Source organism: Salvelinus sp. IW2-2015, linkage group LG10, assembly GCF_002910315.2.
Source record: "Salvelinus sp. IW2-2015 linkage group LG10, ASM291031v2, whole genome shotgun sequence".
Lineage (NCBI taxonomy): Eukaryota > Metazoa > Chordata > Actinopteri > Salmoniformes > Salmonidae > Salvelinus > Salvelinus sp. IW2-2015.
Genome location: NC_036850.1, coordinates 3822238 through 3847928, shown reverse-complemented (window position 1 = coordinate 3847928; position 25691 = coordinate 3822238). Strand labels below are relative to the sequence as shown.

General features: G+C 43.4%; 1 protein-coding gene across 1 annotated transcript in view; it reads right to left on the bottom strand.

The window, feature by feature from the left end:
- alk (ALK receptor tyrosine kinase) overlaps window positions 1–25691 on the bottom strand; it is a 196348-nt gene that overhangs the window by 8626 nt on the left and 162031 nt on the right. Inside the window, exon 20 of the mRNA XM_070445291.1 lies at window positions 24055–24147. Within this exon, the coding sequence (XP_070301392.1) occupies window positions 24055–24147 (93 nt within the window). The remainder of the gene's footprint in view (window positions 1–24054; window positions 24148–25691) is intronic.

The window sequence follows — 25691 nt, the reverse complement described above, 5'->3', positions numbered from 1 at the left end:
TCCAATCCAAAGTTAAATCTAGAATCGGCTTCMTATTTCGCAACAAAGCCTCCTTCACTCATGCCGCCAAACATGCCCTCGTTAAACTGACTATTTTACCGATCCTTGACTTCGGCGATGTCATTTACAAAATAGCCTCCAACACTCTACTCAGCAAATTGRACGTAGACTATCACAATGCCATCTGTTTTATCACCAAAGCCCCATATACTACCCTCCACTGCGACATCTATGCTCTCGTTGGCTGGCCCTCACTACATATCCGTTGCGAAACCCACTGGCTCCAGGTCATCTATAAGTCTTTGCTAGGTAAAGCCCCGCCTTATCTCAGCTCACTGGTCACCATAGCAACACCCACCCATAGCACGCGCTTCAGCAGGTATATTGCACTGGTCATCCCCAAAGCCAACACTTCCTTTGGCCGCCTTTCCTTCCAGGTTCTCTGCTGCCAATGACTGGAACGAATTGCAAAAATCTTTGAAGCTGGAGTCTTATTTCTCCCTCTCTAACTTTAAGCATCAGCTGTCAGAGCAGCTTACCGATCACTGTACCTGTACACAGCCAATCTGTAAATAGCCCACCCGACTACCTCATCCCCATATTATTACTTACCCTCTTGCTCTTTTGCACCCCGGTATCTCTACTTGCACATCATCATCTGCACATATATCACTCCAGTATTAATGCTAAATTGTAATTATTTTTACCTATATGGCCTATTTATTGCCTTACCTTCCTACTCTTCTACATTTGCACACACTGTACATAGATCTGTCTATTTTTATTTTCTTTTGTGTCATTGATTGTACATTTGTTTATGTACACATAAACAAACACTCTGTGTTTTTGTTGCACTGCTTTGCTTTATCTTGGCCAGGTCGCAGTTGTAAATGAGAACTTGTTCTCAATTGGCCTACCTGGTTAAATAAAGGTGAATTTTTTATTATTATTATAATTTTTWAAAATCCTACCCCCACAAACCTGTGAACTTTCCTCCACATCTAAATGTGATGAGTTTCAAGCATTAGGCTGGGTATCAGTCAAGCAATACCTGTTGAGAAGTTTGATGATATGTGCCCTAGCCTACAAATTAAAGGCACTATGGAGTTATTTTCCCTGGTTGACACAGGCATGCTCAGGAAAGTGATATCACAACTTATACCTGCATTCTCGTTCCTATCCCCACCACCTTCTTCCTAGCAGTTTTTATATGCATCTCTGAAGAAGTGTAAGCTCTGGTTAAACCTGTTATGGCTGCAGGTGGCGTATTGGAAAAACTGGAAAATATGTGCCAATTTTCAAACGGCCTCTTAATMAATTTTTGCTCTTACAATATGCATATTAATATTAATATTGGATAGAAAACAATCTCTAGTTTCTAAAACCGTTCTAATTTTTTCTCTGAGTGGTACAGAAGTCATTTGGCAGCACTTTCCCTGACCAAGAAGTAGAATGTCAGAAATCTATGCTCGCTTCAACGTTATGCCTATACATGGTCATTATACGTAAGACCCTACGTATACTCCGTACGCCTTGCTCTGGGGTGTCAAGAGGGTATGAGAGAAGAAATTTAGTGAATATCTTGTTCAGAGGTTGAATAAGAGCTATTTCTTTGACGTGACCGACCACTTCCGGAAGTCGAAGCGCGCGTCTTGGGAGTGATATTGTGTTCTGTTTTGCTGCTGTTTTGGACGGAACAATCTCCGGCTGGGTTTTTATTTGATAAATGAGCCATATCATCGTAATGTATGTTTTTTCAATATAGTTTAATCAGATTATTTGAATTTTTTTTCGGAGAGTTTGCCGTGTTTCGGTCTCTGATTTTTTTAACGTTGGACAAATCCGTGCCAGTCGACCAGTGCCAATGCTAAGTGAGAAGGGAAAGTTGCCACCTGACTCAAACAAACGACTCATCTGGACAAAGGACACCCTGATCAACATTCTGATGAAAGATCAGCCAAAGTAAGACCCAATTTATAATGTTATTTTCATATATCTGTCGTGCATGTCAACTGGTCGTGGCGCGCCCAAGTGTGTCTGGCTATTGTGGCTATGCTAACATAGCGCTACATTTTGTTTTCGCTGTAAAACATTTAATAAATCGGAAATATTGTCTGGAATCACAAGAATCCTGTCTTTCAATTGCTGCAATGTATGTATTTCTCAGATATGTTTTATGATGAGTAATTAGTTATTTGACGTGGTGTCTGTAAATGTTATGGCTGCTTCGGTGCAATTTCTGATTGTAGCTGAAATGTAATTATGATTTATACCATAAATATGCACATTTTTCAAAAAAAACATATGCTATACAATTAATATGTTATCAGACTGGCATCTTATGAAGTGGTTTCTTGGTTAGTGGCTATATATACTTTATTTGGTCGAATTAGTGATAGCTAGTGACGGAGTAAAAAACTGATGGAGTTAGAAAAGTGCTCTCTTTTGCTGATGTGGTTAGCTAATAGATTTACATATTTTGTCTTCCCTGTAAAACATTTTAAAAATCGGACATGTTGGCTTGATTCACAAGATGTCTACCTTTCATATGCTGTATTGGACTTGTTAATGTGTGAAAGTTAAATATTTTAACAAACTAGATTTTGAATTTCGCGCCATGCACTTGAAATGGCAGTTGTCATAGGTGTACCTGTGTGGGGATTGCAGCCCAAACAGGTTTTAATCACTCCCTGTTCACAGGCACTTTCCAAACTACACTAAAAACTGCAGTGGTGAAATCCCTCCTGAAGAATCCCTTCAATGTTTGGCCAATCTCCAGCCTTCCATTCTTAATCAAAATTCTGGAGAAATAGTTTTTCAAAAAGATTTTTTAAGTGCCAACTATATTTTTGGGGCCCACCACAGCACAGAGACAGCCTTTGTTAAAGTGGTAAATGATCATAGAACCAACACAGATGCCAAACAGCTCTCTGTCCTTGTACTCTTGAATTTAAGTGCTGCTTTCCACACTGTTGACCGTGACGTTGTTCTGGATAGACTGGAGCGGTGGGTTGGCCTCTCGGGTCCTGTTCTAAATTGGTTTAGCACCTATTTAACCAGTCAATAGTTTTTTGTCACCCCCGGTGAACATAACTCAGAGAAAATACATATCACATGTGGCATTCCACAAGATTCGATTTTCGGTCTGAAACTGTTCAGTTTTATATGTTACCCATTGGCAGCATTATCAGAAAGCACAGCACTGATTTTCAATGCTACGCTGACGAAACACAACTTTACATTTTTGTGTCACCAGAGCTACCATTGTAGCTCCACGGATAAATTATTAGACTGTATTAGTGATTTTGTATGGCTCACAACTTCCTCCAGCTAAATCAAGACAAGACCAAGGCACTTATTGAGCCAAAGCACAGAGAGAATCTGCCATGAACATTTTAATTCACGGGCTATAAAGATAAAACACCAAGTTAAAAACCTAGGTGTTATTTTAGATTCTGAACTCAATTTCGAATCACAGATTAGGAATGTGACCAAAAGTAGGTTTTTACCACCTGAGAAACATTGCCAAGGTGCAGTTGTTTCTCGCTCAGGCTGATACAGAGAGACGTATCCATGCGTTTATTACATGCAGGCTTGACTACTGTAATGCTCTCTTGTCTGGTCTAACTAAGAAAGCCATTGGTCAACTGCGAAAGACACAGAATGCTGCAGCAAGGGTACTGACCAAGACCAGATGGACAACACACATTACACTGGTTTTAAGGTCTCTGCACTGGCTGCTTGTGAGTTTAAGGTATTTGTAAACGTTAATAATCGATCAAATTGAAGACGGGTCAATCTGTTTTCAATACAGGATATCAACAAACTCACGGTACTTTTCAAGTCTTGCGCAACTCTCAAACATAAACACAAGACGTCACTCCACTTCCTGGTGAATATCTTTCTCAGTGTTCAAATGAAAAACCTTAACCTTTTTCCATACAATGGCGACATCCAGTGGAAGCAGTAGGAACTGCGAGGATAGTGATTAGAATTCTGGCCTGCCCATAATAACTCATTGAACAGACAGTGACTTAAAAAWAAAAAAGTTAGTCCTCAGGGTTTTGACTGCTATATAAGTTCTGTTATACTTACAGATATGATTCAAACAGTTTTAGAAACTTCAGAGTGTTTTCTATCCAAATCTACTAATAATATGCATATCTGATATTCTGGGGATGAGTAGAACGAAGTTGAAATGGGCACGCTATTTTTCCCTAAGTGAAAACTCTGCACCCTATCCTCAAGAAGTTAATACTGTGTTCAGTATTACCCTGTGCTATGGGTAACAAGGTAGGAATAAATCCACAGTGGTGATTAGATAAAGCAACATCAACAATAGAGGATATGTCAATAGAAAGCCCCTCTGTAATAACCAGGTCCAGAGTATGGCCACGGTTATGGGTGGGCCCAGTAATATGTTAGATCATGTCTATAGAGGTCAAAAGCTTCAGAAATTCAATGGCCTTGGAGTCACTCTCTGTCACCCAACACAATGATTTTATCATAGTTCTCAAGAACAATAGACATTAGTTCAGAGAATTCAGTAAAGAAAGTGGGGCAGTGCATTGGTGCTCTATACAGGGTTATGGCCAGCACTGGTGGCTGACATTTAAACAGTATAGCGTGATGCTCAAAAGACAAAAAGTCGCCAAATGAAATGGCCTTACAGCTGAGAGCATTAGTAAAAATAGAGGCTGTCCTCCCACCCTTTTTCAATAGAATATGAAAAGTTGTAGTCCAGGTGGAGGCTTCAATAAGAGTGGCACTACATCCTGAAGACAGCCATGTTTCAGTGAGAAATATGCRAACAACTTTGAGCTCGGTAATGAGGTCATTCCTGAGAAAGGTTTAACTTGTGATTGCTCTAACATGTAAAAGTCCCATATTAAATCAGTTTGGGCCACTCTGCCTGTGGGGCGTCTGCCTAGAGGTAACCTATAAAATAAGAACCAAATGATTAACGTTACAACCACGTTTTCTGACATTCTCCAATCTACCAGAATGGTAGGAGTTGACAGTTCGTATAAACTCAGGCGGAGTTCAAGGAACATAAATTAGGTTACTCACAATAACCGTAGTGCCATTTCTATAGGAGTTGATATGGTATCCAAGTCCTCTGTTGGTTATTCTGACAGGGAGAACTGGAGAACTACCAGACCTTGTCTGTCAGTCTCTAAAACAGTTTGATGTTGCTGGGACTGGAGCACTACCAGACCCTGTCTGTCAGTCTCTAAAAYGGTTTGAGATGTTGCTGGAAATAATACTGTAACCCATGCGGTTAGGGTGAATCACATCTCTTTTAAAAAGTGCTGGTTGCTCCCACAAAAAGAAACATTCCTGTCGTTGCAAAGCTTTTTCAGGTACTTGTATAGGGCAAAGATTCGTCTGAAATGTTCCGAACCCCTTTGGTAGCACGGGAGGGGGCCAGAGATAATTATTCTCTTCCCTGTGCTAGCGAGTGTCTTTAAGCTGGATGCCACCATAGAGGTGAAAGGAACACCACACACTTTCCCTCTTTCTCACCTTTTCAATAAAAAGGGGTATGCTAGGTGTACTCCCTGCTTGAAAGAGATCAATTATGCCAACAAAGGGTATCATGCTCTCCTGGCACATTGTAGAACAGATGTCCACGGGCAGAAAGTGTACAATGTAAAATATGTAGCTCAAAGATATTGCTTTTGTTGTGTTGAACTTGACAGTAGCACTTGTGTGTGAGTGAGGGGGGATTATTTATTTGTTTACTCAGTGAACGTTAATTTTGCACACATTAGCACCTTTTTTCTAAGGGTGTATTTTAACTGTTAATACTGCTGAAAAAGCTATCCTGGTGGCCTATGGGGGGCAGGTGATYTTTACGGAGGGCACGGACACCCTCCATTGCACTCAAGAGGACTTTGGCTTTCATGTTGTTGACCAGGATGTGAGACCACTGTTTAACATTGAAGAGATTGGCAAACTACCAGTGGTGTATCACATGAAACTGGATGAGTCAGTAATACCCACAGTCTGCGCGCCCAGAAAAGTGCCAGTAGCCATAAAGACAACACGATCAAAGCACTTGACCGAATGTTGGGGTTAGGTGTTGTAATCCCTGAGAATGAAGCCACAGAGTGGTTTTCCGTCATGGTAGCTGCTGTAAAAAAAAGATGTCTCTGTCAGGCTATGCATGGACCCAGTACACATGAACAAAGCACTACTAAAGCCACACCACACCACCCCATGAAAAATATAGAACAGGTCATTGCATACATGCCGGGTGCAAAAGTGTTCAGCATTATTGATGCAAAATGTGGATTCTGGCAGATTCCTCTCTGTGAAGCAGTAACCGAAGCGGCGGATCGGACAGTGAGGAGACAAACATAATGTTTTGGTCCTCACCTCTCTTAGAGGCTTTCATTTACAATATTAACAGGTGCAGGACTAATTGGCCAATAAACTTTGTACATAAAATAACAAACAGGACGTTGACAAAGACTTGAATAAATCAAACACATTCTCAGTATAAACTATTCCGGCAAAAACTCTTTGCTTATAACAAAACTCAGGTATAGCTCTACTCTAGCCAACTTGTTACCTGCCCAGCTTGCTATCTCCCAGGCAAAAACCAACTGAGAACCTAAGTACTCTTTCCAGGAACTCCCACAAATGAATAATTTCCCATGGACATATCATAAACAACGGTTTTACATAAACACACACACACTTCAATAACTTGTGCCATAACTTTAAGTCACAATACACATTCATGAAGTAATTCACCCCAGATAATCCGGCACATCAACAAAGAAACAGCGTGGCGCTTCAGACAAACACACAAGGTAGGTTAAATGCTATGATTATACTCTATCAACACTTCGATTGTTATTCTAATAATATATTTCACATTACTGGAGCATGTACGTTTAAATGGGCAGCTCTATACATGGTAGAAACATTGTTAACAAGTTACATTGTTTTAGTAACTGCCGTGCGAAACAAACACTCGACTTTGGCGCCTTATGTCAAAGTATTGTTGGCAAACGGAATGCACTACTCAATCCAACATTCTGTTTGGTTTCAGGATTCTTGACTTTACCCTGAAGAGATACAATAGAGTCTTTCTTCAACCAAAAATTTGTTTCAGTGTCATTGTCCACAAGTCATGGACATGCGCTCCATGACACACTCGATGAGAGATCGTCTAAACAAACGCATTCATGTCTCCTGGTGGAAGGTTCTGGTTCCTCTGCATGCCGTATGGGATTTCCACTGGCATTGAGGTCTTCCAGAGATCGATGGAGCAGCTGTTTGCTGGGCAGCCATGTGAGATAGTGGTGGACAACATCCTGGTGTGGGGACGCACACTGGATGAATACGATGAGCGCCTCAAGCAGGTCCTCAAAGGATTAGAGCTGTCAACTTGAAGATGAATCCAGAAAAGTGCAGATTCAGGCTCCATGAGGTTCCCTACGTCGGTTACATCCTCACAGCCGACGGGGTGATACATGAGCCGGGAATGACAAAGGCCATCAGGCATTTGCTCAAGCCAGAAGAAAAGCAGGTACTGCAGTGCATTCTGGGTTTGACTAACTACTATCTGTCTAAGTTCATGCCACAACACAATGAGGTGACGGGGCCCCTCCGCCAACTCTTCCATCAGGATAGATCTTATCTGTCGGAAAGATATCAGTTTGTTTCTGTGGATGGCTTGTCCTCTGACAAATCAACTGTACATTTTGGTGTTCCTCAAGGCTCCATTTTAGGACCACTATTGTTTTCTCTATATATTTTACCTCTTGGTGATGTCATTCGGAAACATAATGTTAACTTTCACTGCTATGCGGATGACACACAGCTGTATATTTTGATGAAACATGGCGAAGCCAAAAATTGCCCTTCCTGGAAGCCTGTGTTTCAGACATAAGGAAGTGGATGAATGTTCTACTTTTAAACTCGGACCAAACAGAGAAGCTTGTTCTAGTTCCCAAGAAACAAAGAGATCTTCTGTTGAATCTGACAAGTAATCTTAATGGTTGTACAGTCGTCTCAAATAAAACTGTGAAGGACCTCGGCGTTACTCTGGACCCTGATCTCTCTTTTGATGAACATATCAAGACTGTTTCAAGGACAGCTTTTTTCCATATACGTAACATTGCAAAAATCAGAAACTTTCTGTCCAAAAAATATGCAGAAAAATTAATCCAGTCTTTTGTCACTTCTAGGTTAGACTACTGCAATGCTCTACTTTCCGACTACCTGGATAAAGCACTAAATAACTTTCAGTTAGTGCTAAACATGGCTGCTAGAATCTTGACTAGAACCAAAAAAWTTGATYATATTATTCCAGTGTCAGCCTCTCTACACTGGTTTCCTGGTAAGGCAAGGGCTGATTTCAAGGTTATACTGCTAACCTACAAAGCATTACATGGGCTTGCTCCTACCTACACGTATGCTACGGTCACACGACGCAGGCCTCCTTACTGTCCCTAGAATTTCTAAGCAAACAGCTGGAGGCAGGGCTTTCTCCTATAGAGCTAAATTTTTATGGAATGGTATGCCTATCCATGTGAGACCCAGACTCGGTCTCAACCTTTAAGTCTTTATTGAAGACTCATCTCTTCAGTAGGTCCTATGATTGAGTGTAGTCTGGCCCAGGAATGTGAAGGTGAACGGAAAGGCACTGGAGCAACGAACCGCCCTTGCTGTCTCTGCCTGGCCGGTTCCCCTCTCTCCACTGGGATTATCTGCCTCTAACCCTATTACAGGGGCTGAGTCACTGGCTTACTGGTGCTCTTCCGTGCCATCCCTAGGAGGAGTGCGTCCGTTGAGTGGGTTGAGTCACTGACGTGATCTTCCTGTCCGGGTTGGCGTYCCCCCTTGTGTTGTGCCTTGGCGGCSATCTTTGTGGGCTATACTCGGCCTTGTCTCAGGATGGTAAGTTGGTGGTTGAAGATATCCCTCTAGTGGTGTGGGGTCTGTGCTTTGGTAAAGTGGGTGGGGTTATATTCTGCCTGTTTGGCCCTGTCCGGGGGTATCGTCGGACAGGGCCACAGTGTCTCCCGACCCCTCCTTTCTCAGCCTCCAGTATTTATGCTGCAGTAGTTTATGTGTTGGGGGGCTAGGTGTCAGGTTTTGGCCAGGACTGTTCTGGTTTTTGTCACTAGATGTCCCCATTGCACCTTTTTTGAACCTTTCGTTTTTTCCTTGCTCTATTATTGTTTGCACCTGTGTGTCGTTCCCTTGTTGGTATTTAAACCCTGTGTGTTCCTCAGTTCTTTGCTCAGTGTTTGTATGTTAGCACCCAGCCCCAGCACAAGCCTTGTTGTGAACATATATTTTCTCTTGTTGGATTTTCCAGAGGTTCTCTGGTTTTGTTCTTGTGTAYTTTTGGATTAGTCTTTTGAGGTTTGTTTTATCCCTTGCTGTTCTTACCACTTTGTGGATTTTCTTTGTATTTTGGAAGATATCCATTTTTTGCCTCTTGGCTTTATTTTGGACGTTGTGGATTTATATTCTTTGYCTGAAGATCTTGTTCTTTTATTAAACCACCATCTCTAGTACTGCTGTGTCTGCCTCATCTTCTGGGTTCTGCCGATTATTAGTGACTGTTTCTCGCACCGGGTCCTGACACTAGGGTGAGTCTGTTTTATCTGGAGTATTTCTCCTGTCTTATCCAGTGTCCTGTGTGAATTTAAGAATGCTCTCTCTAATTCTCACTCTCTCTTTTTCTCTCTCTCTCTCTCGCTCTCTTTCTTTCATTCTTTCTCTCTCTCGGAGGACCTGAGCCCTAGGACCATGATTCAGGACTACCTGGCTTGATGACTCATTGCTGTCCCCAGTCCACCAGACTGTGCTGCTGCTCCAGTTTCAACTGTTCTACCTGCGACTATGGAACCCTAAACTGTTCACTGGACCTGCTTCCTGTCTCAGACCTGCTATTTTCAAATCCAAATCAAATTTTATTTATTTTTATTTGTCACATACACATGGCTAGGAGATGTTAATGCGAGTGTAGCGAAATGCTTGTGCTTCTAGTTCTGACCATGCGGTAATATCTAACAAGTAATCTAACCTAACAATTTCACAACAACTAACTTATACACACACGTGTAAAGGAATGAATAAGAATATGTACATACAAATAGATGAATGAGGGATGGCCGAACGGCATAGGCAAGATGCAGTAGATGGTATAGAGTACAGTATACACATTTGAGATGAGTAATGTAGGGTATGTAAACATTATTTAAAGTGGAATTGTTTAAAGTGGCTAGTGATACATTTATTACATACATTTATTCATTGTTAAAGTGGCTAGAGATGAGTTAGTATATTGGCAGCAGCCACTCAATGTTAGTGGTGGGTGTTAACAGTCTGATTGCCTTGAGATAGAAGCTGTTTTTCAGTCTCTCGTCCTCGCTTTGATGCACCTAAACTGACCTCGCCTTCTGGAAGATAGTGGGGTGAACAGGCAGTGGCTCAGGTTGTTGTTGTCCTTGATGATCTTTTTGGCCTTCCTGTGACAGCGGGTGGTGTAGGTGTCCTGAAGGGCAGGTAGTTTRCCCCCGGTGATGCGTTGTGCAGACCTCACTACCCTCTGGAGAGCCTTACAATTGTGGGCGGAGCAGTTGTTGTAGTTGCTGTGGGCGGTGATAGAGCCCGACAGGATGCTCTCGATTGTGCATCTGTAAAAGTTTGTGAGTATGTTTGGTGACAAGCCAAATTTCTTCAGCCTCCTGAGGTTGAAGAGGCGCTGCTGCGCTTTCTTCACCAAGCTGTCTGTGTGGGTGGACCAGTTCAGTTTGACCGTGATGTGTACRCCGAGGAACTTAAAACTGTCCACCTTCTCCACTACTGTCCCGTCGATGTGGATARGGGGCTGCTCCCTCTGCAGTTTCCTGATGTCCACGATCATCTCCTTTGTTTTGTTGAAATTGAGTGTGAGGTTATTTTCCTGACACCACACTCCGAGGGCCCTCACCTCCTCCCTGTAGGCCGTCTCGTCTTGTTGGTAATCAAGCCTATCACYGTTGTGTTGTCTGCAAACTTGATGATTGAGTTGGAGGCGTGCATGGCCACGCATTCATGGGTGAACAGGGAATACAGGAGAGGGCTGAGAACGCACCTTTGTGGGGCCCCAGTGTTGAGGATCAGCGGGGTGGAGATTTTGTTACCTACCCTCACCACCTGGGGGCGGCCCGTCAGGAAGTCCAGGACCCAGTTGCACAGGGCGGGGTCGAGACCAGGTAGGGTGGGGTGGAGGTGATATGGTCCTTGAATAGTCTCTCAAAGTACTTCATGATGACGGAAGTGAGTGCTACAGGGCGATAGTAGTTTAGCTCAGTTACCTTAGCTTTCTTGTGAACAGGAACAATGGTGGCCCTCTTGAAGCATGTGGGAACAGCAGACTGGGATAAGGATTGATTGAATATGTCCGTAAACACACCAGCCAGCTGGTCTGCGCATGCTCTGAGGACGCGGCTGGTGATGCCGTCTGGGCCGGCTGCCTTGCGAGGGTTAACACGTTTAAATGTTTTTCTCACATTGGCTGCAGTGAAGGAGAGCCTGCAGGTTTTTGGTAGCGGGCCGTGTTAGAGCAAAGAAGTTGTTTAGTTTGTATGGGAGCAAGACATTGTGGTCTGCGACGGGGCTGGTTTTCCTTTTGTAGTCCGTGATTGACTGTAGACCCTGCCACATACCTCTCGTGTCTGAGCCGTTGAATTGAGACTCTACTTTGTCTCTATACTGACACTTAGCTTGTTTGATTGCCTTGCAGAGGGAATTGCTACACTGTTTGTATTCGGTCATGTTTCAGGTCACCTTGCCCTGATTAAAAGCAGTGATTTGCGCTTTCAGTTTTGCGCGAATGCTGCCATCAATCCACGGTTTCTGGTTGGGGAATGTTTTATTAATAGACGCTGTGGGTACAATATCACCGATGCACTTGCTGATAAACTCGCTCACCGAATCAGCGTATTCATCAATGTTATTGTCCGACGCTATGCGGAACATATCCCAGTCCACGTGATCGAAGCAATCTTGAAGATTGGAATCCGATTGGTCGGACCAGCGTTGAACAGACCTGAGCACGGGCGCTTCCTGTTTTAGTTTCTGTCTATAGGCAGGGAGCAACAAAATGGATTCGTGGTCAAATTTTCCGAAAGGAGGGCGGGGGAGGGCTTTATATGCGTCGCRAAAGTTAGAATAACAATGATCCAGGGTTTTTCCAGCCGGGTCGCRCATTCGATATGCTGATAAAATTTAGGGAGCCTTGTTTTCAGATTAGCCTTGTTAAAATCTCCAACTACAATGAATGCACCCTCAGGATATGTGGTTTCCAGTTTACATAGAGTCAAATTAAATTATTTCAGGGCCGTCGATGTGTCTGCTTGGGGGGGGATATACACGACTGTGATTATGATCGAAGAGAATTCTCTTGGTAGATAATGCGGTCGGCAATCATAAGGCATACACCCCCGCCCTTCTTCTTACCAGAGAGATGTTTGTTTCTGTCAGCGCGATGCTTGAAGAAACCAGGTGGCTGTACCGACTCTGACGTATCCTGAGTGAGCCATGTTTCCGTGAAACAAAGAACGTTACAATCTCTGATGTCTCTCTGGAAGGCAACCCTTGCTCGGATTTCGTCTACCTTGTTATCAAGAGACTGGACATTGGCGAGTAGTATGCTCGGGAGCGGTGCGCGATGTGCCCGTCTACGGAGCCTGACCACAAGACCGCTCCATTTTGACCCTTCTGTGTTTTGGGTCGCCGGCTGGGATCCGATCCATTGTCCTGGGTGGTGGACCATACAGAGGATCCGCTTTGGGAAAGTCGTATTCATGGTCGTAATGTTGGTGAGTTGACGTTGCTCTTATATCCAATAGTTCCTCCCGACTGTATGTAATATAACTTAATATTTCCTGGGGTAACAATGTAAGAAATAACACATAAAAAAACAAAATACTGCATAGTTTCCTAGGAGCGCGAAGCGAGGCGGCCATCTCTGTCGGCGCCGGAAGTGAATAGGTTTCTAGAGACAGCAGGAGCAGTAGAGATACTCTGAATGATCGGCTATGAAAAGTGAACTGACATTTACTCCTGAGGTGCTGACCTGTTGCACCCTCGACAACCATTCTTTTTTATTATTTGACACTGCTGGTCATCTATGAACATTTGAACATCTTGGCCATGTTCTGTTTTAATCTCCACCCAGCACAGCCAGAAGAGGACTGGTCACCCCTCATTGCCTGGTTCCTCTCTAGGTTTCTTCCTAGTTTCTGGCCTTTCTAGGGAGTTTTTCCTAGCCACCGTGCTTCTACACCTGCATTGCTTGTTGTTGGGGTTTTAGGCTGGATTTCTGTACAGCACATTGTGACATAAGCTGATGTAAGAAGGGCTTAATAAATACATTTGATTGATTGATTGATTGATTGATACTGAATTGTGCTGGCAGGAGCAACATGACGCTGCCTTCACCAAACTGAAAGAGCTGCTATCAAGCCAACCAGTTCTCCCGTACTATGATGTGGGCAAACCAGTGGTGATATCTGTGTCCCAGCATGGTCTCGGAGTAGTATGTCTACAACAAATATAGGCCAGTGGAGTTTGCATCAAGAACACTGATGCCCACGGAGACACGTTAGGCTCAGATAGAGAAGGAGATGTTAGCCCTTGTTTTCGCCTGTAAAAAGTTTCATGATTTCATAGCACTAGTGGTGGAGACGGACCACCAACCTCTGATCACGATCCTCACATCTACAGGGAATTATGAAGCTTCAACGCTACAATTTAGATTTGTAGAGGCAAGGGACTATATGTAGCCTGACGCCCTGTCACGGGCTCACCTCCCTATGGTGGAGATGGAGGAGTCCTGTGATGTCATTGCTGTGCAGGTTCTGTACTCTCGTCGTTGCAACCGCAGTTAAGGGCTGCGCTTGCAACACGGTCACATGCCAGCGCCTCAGAGAAGTCATTCTAAATTGCTGGCCAAAATTGTTAGAATGTCCCCAGAACGTGTGCCCCTACTATGCCATGAAAGAAGAGTTTACAGTACAGAATGGGCTCGTATTGCGGTTTCAAAGGCTGTTGATCCCCTTGTCTTTACAATAATTCAACACAGGCCAACTGCACCCAGGGGCCGAGGCAACAAAATGTAGAGCAAGGGAGACTATGTACTGGCCCTCAATGAATGCTGACATAGGGTGGGAGAGGTGCTCTTAAACCCCACTTGGTCCTGGACTTTTCAGGCTGGTTTGAACTGGAATACCTGTCAGATATGAGGAGCATCACTGTGATTGGAAACTGAAGAGGCACTTCGCTGTCCATGGGGTTCCTCAGYGTCTGATGACAGACAATGTGACCCCATTTGTGTGTATGACCTTCAAGGATTTTGCATCAACATGGAATTTTAAAGACAGGACGAGCAGCCCCCACTGCTCTCATTCTAACGGGTTGGTGGAGCGCGCTGTGCCTGCAAAACAGTTATTGGCAAAGTGTCACAGACAATCCGATATCCATGCTGCTGTGTGTGCGCAACCTTTTCTGGGAAGGCTTGCAGTCGCCTGCGCAGAGCCTGTTCTCCAGAGTAGGACAATGCTTCCCATGACCACAGATTTGCTTCGCCCAGTGTTGGCGACACAGGTGAAGGAGGCTCTGACACAACAGAGAATGATGGGAAATGTGTACTATGACCGCAGTGCATGGCAGCTCAGTTCAGCTCACAAATAAACAGTTACGTTTTCACCTCAGAAGGCACAAACTATGTGAGGAACCGTCGGTACCTGTTGCTGGGGCAAGAGGGGAGAGTGCAGGGGAAAGGGAAAACAGTGAACTTGTCCCCATTACGCCTGATACTTGAGCTGTGTCTGAAACAGTTTCACCTGAGCCAGCTCTCTTAGCTGGAGATCCACCCCTAAGAGTGACACGGTTTTGGAGGGTAAGCAAGCCCAATCCCAAGTATGGTCCTTTGTTAATTCTTGGGGCTTAAACAATAAAACAACGGGTGGGGGTCACAATGGTCTGTGAGAAATATTGAACATCATTGTTGTTTCAAATTTAAAGAAGGGGGATATAGATGGGTAATGTTACACCAGAACTAGTACACTATAAGTGGGGTGTATGGGGATATCATTACATGTGACACAAGTTTGTACCATGTATGAAATGCTAACGTGGATGTAAACATTGGACATTTATACCAACAGTAACGTTATCAGACTCCTTTATTTGACCATGCAGTACAGATGTCTTTAAGGCAGAACAAGAAATAGGGAATAGGGTACCATTTGCGATGCACATTGCTCTTAGCAGGGGGTCTCACATCAGGAAGGACAGAGAGAGAAGAAGAAAATCCGTGAGCGTCAGATAACAGGGTACCCCACCAAAGATTTTCCAGCACCATGGTTCCTTTCCAGCACCATGGTTCCAGGCTGAGTGAAGTCTTAGTGCCACACACTGAAAATCGACATCAGTGATTTGAGCCAGCTAGTCTAATGTAGTCCCCTAGGATTGCTATCTAACACCCAGTGACACACACAGAGACACACACACATACAAAGGTGTGTGCACACACACAAATGCATGCACGCAAAAACGCAGACACACTCACACAGACATAGGCACACAGACATAGTTTTCACTGTAGTGTTTTGCTGACTATACTGTAGTATTCATTGTAATATACTGTAGTATTTACATTTAACTATTGTATAAATACTGTAGTAAAATAAAATKATTTTATACTATAGCATTTCATGTGTTTTTGTGGATTGTAGTATTGTGTACTATTTACTGTAGTGTTTTTGTTTTATTATCCTTGACATAGAAGTGAAGGCTTTCTCCTTCAGGAAACCTACTAAAGAAATACTGAAAGAACAAATTTTCCATAACTTAGGACTGGGGTCTGAATGGATAGTTTAGGACGTCGGCTCTTTTCTATAACCTGTAGGGAACACACTATATGGTTTCTCACTTATGGGTGGCACAAATTTTGATATAGGGGAGGGGAATAGTATTTGTAGTATTTACTACAGTTATAGTGTAGTTTTTTTGCAGACATTACTGTAGTATTTATTACAGAGTTTTTTTGCACATAATACTATTTAGTATAGTATTCCACAGTATTTATTTTTATATAACCTTTATCTATTAACTAGGCAAGTCAGTTAAGAACAAATTCTTAGTTACAATGACGGCCTACACCAGCCAAACCCGGATGACGCTGGGCCAAATGTGCGCTGCCCTATGGGACTCCCAATCATGGGCGATTGTRATACAGCCTGGATTCAAACTAGGGTGTCTGTAGTGACACCTCAAGCACCGAGATGCAGTGCCTTAGACTGCTGCGCCACTCGGAAGCTATACTATAACATTCCGTAGTAAGTACTACTCCTGATGAGCAAGGGATACTACAGTGTGTAGTATAGTATTCTACAGTATACTACAGTTTACTATAGAACTATATATTCAATTGTGGTATTTTTTCATGTGGGTTATAACACTCATCCTCCAATTTCTTGTGACGGCAGGCTGAGATGTGGGGGTGATTTCCGTCATTGGGTTGTGCATTTGTGAACGGTGCAGTGTGTATTGGAATTGCAACTGGGAAAACACCTCAAGTCAGTATGCAATCACAAGGATTTTGAGGATAAATAAAACTGTAAAATTACGATCGCTTTATTCGTCAATTGTACACAAGCTGGTTTCTTCAAGCATCGCCCTGACAGAAACAAACATCTTTCTGGTAAGAAGAGGGGCGGGGGTGTATGCCTTATGATTAACGAGACGTGGTGTGATCATAACAACATACAGGAACTCAAGTCATTCTGTTCATCGGATTTAGAATTCCTCACAATCAAATGTCGACTGCATTATCTACCAAGGGAATTCTCTTCGATTATAATCACAGCCGTATATATTCCCACCCAAGCAGACACATCGATGGCCCTGAACGAACTTTATCTGACTCTTTCTAAACTGGAAACCACACACCCTGAGGCTGCATTCATCGTAGCTGGGGATTTTAACATGTGGTCCCGTGTGGCTCAGTTGGTAGAGCATGGCGCTTGCAACGCCAGGGTTGTGGGTTCATTCCCCACGGGGGGACCAGGATGAATATGTATGAACTTTCGCAATTTGTAAGTCGCTCTGGATAAGAGCGTCTGCTAAATGACTTAAATGTAAATGTAACAAGGCTAATCTGAAAAACAAAACTCCCTAAATTCTATCAGCATATGGATTGTGCTACCAGGGCTGGTAAAACCTTGGATCATTGTTATACTAACTTCCGTGACTTATATAGGCCCTCCCCCGCCCTCCTTTCGGAAAAGCTGACCACGACTCCATTTTGTTGCTTCCAGCCTACAAACAGAAACTAAAACAGCAAGCTCCCGCGCTCAGGTCTGTTAAACGCTGGTCCGACCAATCTGATTCCACGCTTCAAGATGCTTCGATCACGTGGATTGGGATATGTTCCGCATTGCGTCCAACAACAACATTGACGAATACGCTGATTCGGTGAGCGAGTTCATTAGAAAGTGCATTGACGATGTTGTACCCACAGCAACGATTAAAACATTCCCAAACCAGAAACCGTGGATTGATGGCAGCATTCGCGTGAAACTGAAAGCGCGAACCACTGCTTTTAACCAGGGCAAAGTGACGGAAACAGGACCGAATACAAACAGTGTAGCTATTCCTCCGCAAGGCAATCAAACAAGCTAAGTCCCAGTATAGAGACAAAGTAGAGTCGCAAATCAACAGCTCAGACACAAGAGGTACAGTGGGGAGAACAAGTATTTGATACACTGCCGATTTTGCAGGTTTTCCTACTTACAAAGCATGTAGAGGTCTGTAATTTTTTATCATAGGTACATTCAACTGTGAGAGACGGAATCTAAAACAAAAATCCAGAAAATCACATTGTATGATTTTTAAGTAATTCATTTGCATTTTATTGCATGACATAAGTTTTGATCACCTACCAACCAGTAAGAATTCCAGCTCTCACAGACCTGTTAGTTTTTCTTTAAGAAGCCCTCCTGTTCTCCACTCATTACCTGTATTAACTGCACCTGTTGAACTCGTTACCTGTATAAAAGACACCTGTCCACACACTCAATCAAACAGACTCCAACCTCTCCACAATGGCCAAGACCAGAGAGCTGTGTAAGGACATCAGGGATAAAATTGTAGACCTGCACAAGGCTGGGATGGGCTACAGGACAATAGGCAAGCAGCTTGGTGAGAAGGCAACAACTGTTGGCGCAATTATTAGAAAATAGAAGAAAATAGAAGAAGTTCAAGATGATGGTCAATCACCCTCGGTCTGGGGCTCCATGCAAGATCTCACCTCGTGGGGCATCAATGATCATGAGGAAGGTGAGGGATCAGCCCAGAACTACACACGGCAGGACCTGGTCAATGACCTGAAGAGAGCTGGACACCAGTCTCAAAGAAAACCATTAGTAACACACTACGCCGTCATGGATTAAAATCCTGCAGCGCACACAAGGTCCCCTGCTCAAGCAGGCGCATGTCCAGGCCCGTCTGAAGTTTGCCAATGACCATCTGGATGATCCAGAGGAGGAATGGGAGAAGGTCATGTGGTCTGATGATTCAAAAATAGAGCTTTTTGGTCTAAACTCCACTCGCCGTGTTTGGAGGAAGAAGAAGGATGAGTACAACCCCAAGAACACCATCCCAACCGTGAAGCATGGAGGTGGTAACATCATTCTTTGGGGATGCTTTTCTGCAAAGGGGACAGGACGACTGCACCGTATTGAGGGGAGGATGGATGGGGCCATGTATTGCGAGATCTTAGCCAACAACCTCCTTCCCTCAGTAAGAGCATTGATGATGGGTCGTGGCTGGGTCTTCCAGCATGACAACGACCCGAAACACACAGCAGGGCAACTAAGGAGTGGCTCCGTAAGAAAGTATCTCAAGGTCCTGGAGTGGCCTAGCCAGTCTCCAGACCTGAACCCAATAGAAAATCTTTGGAGGGAGCTGAAAGTCCGTATTGCCAGCGACAGCCCCGAAACCTGAAGGATCTGGAGAAGGACTGTATGGAGGAGTGGGCCAAAATCCCTGCTGCAGTGTGTGCAAACCTGGTCAAGAACTACAGGAAACGTATGATCTCTGTAATTGCAAACAAGGATTCTGTACCAAATATTAAGTTCTGCTTTTCTGATGTATCAAATACTTATGTCATGCAATAAAATGCTAATTAATTACTTAAAAATCATACAATGTGATTTTCGGGATTTTTGTTTTAGATTCCGTCTCTCACAGTTGAAGTGTACCTATGATAAGAATTACAGACCTCTACATGCTTTTTAAGTAGGAAAATCTGCAAAATCGGCAGTGGTATCAAATACTTGTTCTCCCACTGTTATGTGGCAGGGTCTACAGTCAATCACGGATTACAAAAAGAAAACTAGCCCAGTCGCGGACCAGGATGTCTTGCTCTCAGACAGACTAATCACTTTTTTGCCGCTTTGAGGACAATACAGTGCCACTGACACGGCCCGCTACCAAAACCTGCGGGCTCTCCTTCACTGCAGCCGAGTGAGTAAAACATTTAAACGTGTTAACCCTCGCAAGGCTGCAGGCCCAGACGGCATCCCAGCCGCGTCCTCAGAGCATGCGCAGACCAGCTGGCTGGTGTGTGTAAGGACATATTCAATTAATCCTTATCCCAGTCTGCTCTTCCCACATGCTTCAAGAGGGCCACCATTGTTCCTGTTCCCAAGAAAGCTAAGGTAACTGAGCTAAAGACTACCGCCCCGTAGCACTCACTTCCGTCATCATGAAGTGCTTTGAGAGACTAGTCAAGGACCATATCACTCCACCTACCTGACACCCTAGACCACTCCAATTTGCCTACGACCCAATAGGTCCAGACGACGCAATCGCAACCACACTGCAACCTGCCCTAACCCATCTGGACAAGAGGAATACCTATGTGAGAATGCTGTTCATCGACTACAGCTACGCATTTAACACCATAGTACCCTCCAAACTCGTCATCAAGCTCGAGACCCTGGGTCTCGACCCGTCCTGTGCAACTGGGTCCTGGACTTCCTGACGGGCCGCCCCAGGTGGTGAGGGTAGGTAACAACATCTCCACCCCGCTGATCCTCAACACTGGGCCCCACAAGGTGCGTTCTGAGCCCTCTCCTGTACTCCCTGTTCACACCACGGACTGCGTGGCATGCACGCCTCCAACTCAATCATCAAGTTTGCGACGACACTACAGTGGTAGGCTTGATTACCAACAACGACAGACGGCCTACAGGGAGGAGGTGAGGGCCCTCGTGTGTGGTGTCAGGAAAATAACCTCACACTCAACGTCAACAAAACAAAGGAGATATTGTGACTATCAGAGACAGCGAGGAGGAGACACCCCCTATCCACATCGACGGGAACAGTAGTGGAGAAGGTGGAAAAGTTTTAAGTTCCTCGGTGTACACATCACGGACAAACTGAATTGGTCCACCACACAGCACAGCGTTGTGAAGAAGGCGCAGCAGCGCCTCTTCAACTCAGGAGGCTGAAGAAATTTGGCTTGTCACCAAAAGCACTCACAAACTTCTACAGATGCACAATCGAGAGCATCCTGTCGGGCTGTATCACCGCCTGGTACGGCAACTGCTCCGCCCACAACCGTAAGGCTCTCCAGAGGGTAGTGAGGTCTGCACAACACGCATCACCAGGGGGCAAACTACCTGCCCTCCAGGACACCTACACCACCCGATGTCACAGGAATGCCATAAAGATCATCAAGGACAACAACCACCCGAGCCACTGCCTGTTCACCCCGCTATCATCCAGAAGGCGAGGTCAGTACAGGTGCATCAAAGCAGGGACCGAGAGACTGAAAAACAGCTTCTATCTCAAGGCCATCAGACTGTTAAAACAGCCACACTAACATTGAGTGGCCGCTGCCAACATACTGACTCAACTCCCAGCCACTTTAATTAATAATGGGAATTGATGGACATTATGTAAAAATTTATCACTAGCCACTTTAAACAATGCCACTTAATATAATGTTTACATACCCTACATTACTCATCTCATATGTATATGTAATATATGTACTCTATATCATCTACTGCATCTTGCCATCTTTATGTAATCATGTATCCCTAGCCACTTTAAACTATGCACTTTATGTTTACATACCCTACATTACTCATCTCATATGTATAGACTGTACACTATACCATCTACTGCATCTTGCCTATGCCGTTTGTACCATCACTCATTCATACATCTTTATGTACATATTCTTTATCCCTTTACACTGTGTGTATAGGTAGTAGTTGTGGAATTGTTAGGTAGATTACTTGTTGGTTATTACTGCATTGTCCGGAACTAGAAGCACAAGCATTTCGCTACACTCACATTAAAACCTCTAACAGTCCAAACCCGGATCCGGGATCCCCCCCATCAAAAAAGCTGACTAGAATAGCCTAGCCTAAAGCGACAGGGATATCATATAATCAAATGTTCATGAAATCACAAGTCCAAGACACCAAATGAAAGATACAGATCTTGTGAATCCAGCCATCATTCAGATTTTTTAAATGTTTTACAGGGAAGACAAAATATGTATTTCTATTAGCTAACACCATAGCAAAAGACACAACTTTTTTTGTTCCACCATTTTTTTACTCCATCAGTAGCTATCACTAATTCGACTAAATAAAGATATATATAGCCACTAACCAAGAAACACTTCATAAGTGACAGTCTGATAACATATTTATGGTATAGCATATGTTTTTTTAGAAAAATGTGCATTTTTCAGGTATAAATCACAGTTTACCATTGCAGCACTATCACAAAACTCACCCAAAGCGACTAGAATAACTACAGGAGCAACGTGTATTACCTAATTACTCATCTTAAAAACATTTCTGAAAAATACACAGCGTACGACAAATGAAAGCCCAACATCTGTGAATCCAGACAATATTTTCAGATTTTCTAAGTGTTTTACAGCGAAAACACAATATATCGTTATATTAGCATACCACATGAGCTAACATCACCCCAGCATTGATTCGAAGCAAAAAGCCGCGATAACGTTATCACCACCAAATATATTAATTGTTTCACTAACCTTCAGAATTCTTCAGATGACAGTCCTGTAACATCATATTACACAATGCATATAGAGTTTGTTTCGAAAATGTGCATATTAGCATCACAATCGTGGTTATGCTATGTAATCAGTCAAAACATGGCAGCATTCTGGCGCCGCCATCTTGGAAGGGCACCTAAGTTTACGATTATTTATCGATTAGATTGACTAAAAAAATACAGGTTGGACAGCTAATGAAAGATGCATTGGTTATTAATGCAACCGCTGATTTAGATTTTTAAAATTAACCTTACTTGACATACAGTGTGCGTTACAGCCAGACTAGTGCCGCAATATTGGCCGAAAAATGCGTTTACATTTTTCCACATAAATACGGAATAAAATCATAAATAGCTCTTACTTTTGGACGAGCTTCCATCAGAATCTTGGGCAAGGTGTCCTTTTGTCCAAAATAATCGTTGCTTTGTTGTAAAACGTCCAGTTCAACGTCGGAACTAGCAGCTAATAGTAGCTACCTGGCACACACATGTCCAAATCCTCAAACGCAATACTACGAAAATTCCGAAAATAGCAATATACTCGCATAAACTGATATAAATCGGTTTCAAATAACTTCGTTATGATGTTTCTAACACCTATTTCGAATTAAATCACAGACGGATATATCTTAGCCCGATAACAAGAGCTATTCAACATGCCATTCTGATGTCCCCTCTTGCGCCTTGGCGAGCGACGAAAAGAAGGGACATGTCACTCCATTGCCTTTTATAAACTCTGAGAAATACGTAGAGATTCCATTCCACTTCTCATTGGTTACTGACATCCAGGGGAAGGCGGGTGCAGTTCATTTCGATCCATAGGGCACACACAGAGTTTTAAACTGATCCGAGATCAGAGTCTAGTTTTCAGACCTTCGCATGTCCTGTCATGATTTTCGCTGTAGAAAGAGTTTTGGTTCACCCACAGACATAATTCAAACGGTTTTAGAAACTAGAGATTGTTTTCTATCCAATAGTAATAATAATATGCATATTGTACGAGCAAGAATTGAGTACGAGGCAGTTTAATTTGGAGAYGCAAAATGTCGAAGTTGAAACAGCACCCCCTGTAGTGACAAGAATTAACATCTGCTAACGATGTGTATGTGACAAAAATGTTTTGATTTGATTTGAGGTCCAACCAAAATGTGGCTTCTACTTTTAACCTCCTAGCCTTCCTGTGTTTGTGAGACATTATCATTTGCACCAAAGGCCATCAATTTGAAATGAAATGCCCCCAGCAATCTTCAAATTGACATTATAGATAGAATTGGCATTCTWCGACTAGACATAAAGTAGTTGGCTTAGAAACGGTTGGTGCCATCATGGCAGGCATTACTAACTAAACTGTATATCCATGGATCCCACTCAGATTGTAAAAAAATTATTTGTCATCGACTTTGTTTCCCAGAAGAAGAAATGGACTGTGTCACTAGCAACAGACACAGGCAGTAATAAACAGAATTATAAACTAGATAGTTTGGGTGACATGGGGAACCCACTGAGGAACAGACAGATATAGATGGGGCAATCAACAAGGTGAAGGAGTCCAGGTGAGTCCATTGAGCGCTGATGAGTGTAATGATGGGGACAGGTGTGCGTAATGATGGGGACAGGTGTGCGTAATGAAGGGCAGCCTGGCGCCCTCGAGCGCCAGAGAGGGAGAACGGGAGCAGGCGTGACAATTATTACATTTTTGAAAGGAGTGGGGCAGTCCCACTCTTTTGGTATTTTGTCATGTTTGAAAAAAGTTGAAACTTAGGAGAGATGGTGCTGAAGTAGCAACAGGCCAGACTCCAACTCATGCTGGCAGTGGTATATCGTTCATGTGCTCCAGAGGCAACAGCCCAGACCGCCAGACCACCCCAGTCCACATATGCCTTTATAGTAGCTGGGTTTAATGACTTTTTATGATGGCAGTACCTATAAATGTCCCTGGCCATGCCAAAGTCTCCGATCTTGGCCACTCTCCCCGGTCCTTTGGTGGTCAGCAGGCAGTTCCGGGCCGCAATGTCCCTGCAAAGTGACAAGACAAGAAGAACCTTACAGGAGTGTGTTCGTGTTAGTGTGTGTGTGTCTGTCTGTCTGTGCATGTGTGTGCTCATCTGCATGTGCGTTAGTGTGTGCGCGCTTGTCTGTCCATCCGTGTTAGTGTGTGCGCGCTTGTCTGTCTCTGTCTGTCTGTCCGTGTTAGCGTGTGCGCGCTTGTCAGTCCGTCCGTGTTAGTGTGTGCGCACTTGTCTGTCGTACATGGCAGCTTAAAAGAAGTGGCAACTATGGAATTTGTACAGGAGAAAAATCCACATCGACGCTATACATCAGATTTGTATGTGCTTATGGCAAAATAATAGATTAGTCTCATCCACTGGGGTAGTGTTCTCAATGAGAAGAGCAGACTGAATGTGGAGAGAGAAAGCTTTGCTAACAAACCTCTAACGTTCTCGGTATCTCTGAATCACTAACATTCTTCATATGTGTACTCTATCTTCTTTTCTGTTCTGCGGTTGATATAAGGTTATACTAATACTCGCGCTTTTGGCGGTCCTCGTGAATGCGCTGTAGTATTGGGCTAATCTCCATGTGAGGCAGCAGGAATCTGTCGATGCTGTGCATTTGTAGTATAAATTGAATTAATAAAATGCGCATGATCTGTGTAGAGGAACCGCCAATAGATCTTGAAATGGTTGTACATCCACTGAGATATCTTAGGGAAAAAAATCGCCCAGTAAAATTGAATATGTAGTAATGTGGGCATAGTATTATATTAGTAAACTACAGATAGGGACTGTGGTCTTCCTGTTTCCATCATGAGCCTGTTGTTATAGTTGCTTATTGGGTACTTGCTATATGTTAACTTAAGAAATGCATCTATGCATATTGGAGGAATAAGAATTATAGGGTCATAAACTCACGCTTATTGTCCTTTCCAATTCTCTAGAGTAAAATTGGCTAACTGTTGTGCCGAAGATGTGTGTGGATAAGCTGCGGTGTGGGTGCTATAGTTGTACATGCGCTTTTGTAATATCTTCTGAAACCTCGGTTTGTGTCGAAATAGACTAAAATGCACCCTTGTCTAATCATGTTTTCTAACAAAAAGACATAGTCCCAATACCATGACTAGCTATCTTATGTGGCCTAATTTAATCAGAATCACATCTAGAGAGAGCAATCATGTGTGGTAATCATGTAGAGCCTATGCTTGATGTGCTTGAGGTTTGTGAGTACTAGAGCAGATAATGACATGAATATTTATACTTAGATTAGGTAAACCCCGGAATTGGTGATAGCACCTGAAGGAGTAAGAAACTGGATGGAGTTAGAATAGTGGTGTATTTTGCTAACGTGTTAGCTAATAGAATTTACATATTTTGTTTCCCTGTAACCATTTTAAAATCTGAAATGGTGGCTTTATTCACAAGATCTGTATCTTTCATCTGGTGTCTTGACTTGTGATTTAATGATATTTAGATGCTACTATCTACTTTTGAAGCTATGCTAGTATGCTAATTAGTGTGTGGGGGTGGGGGGTGCTCCCGGATCCGGGTTCTGAGGCGTATAAG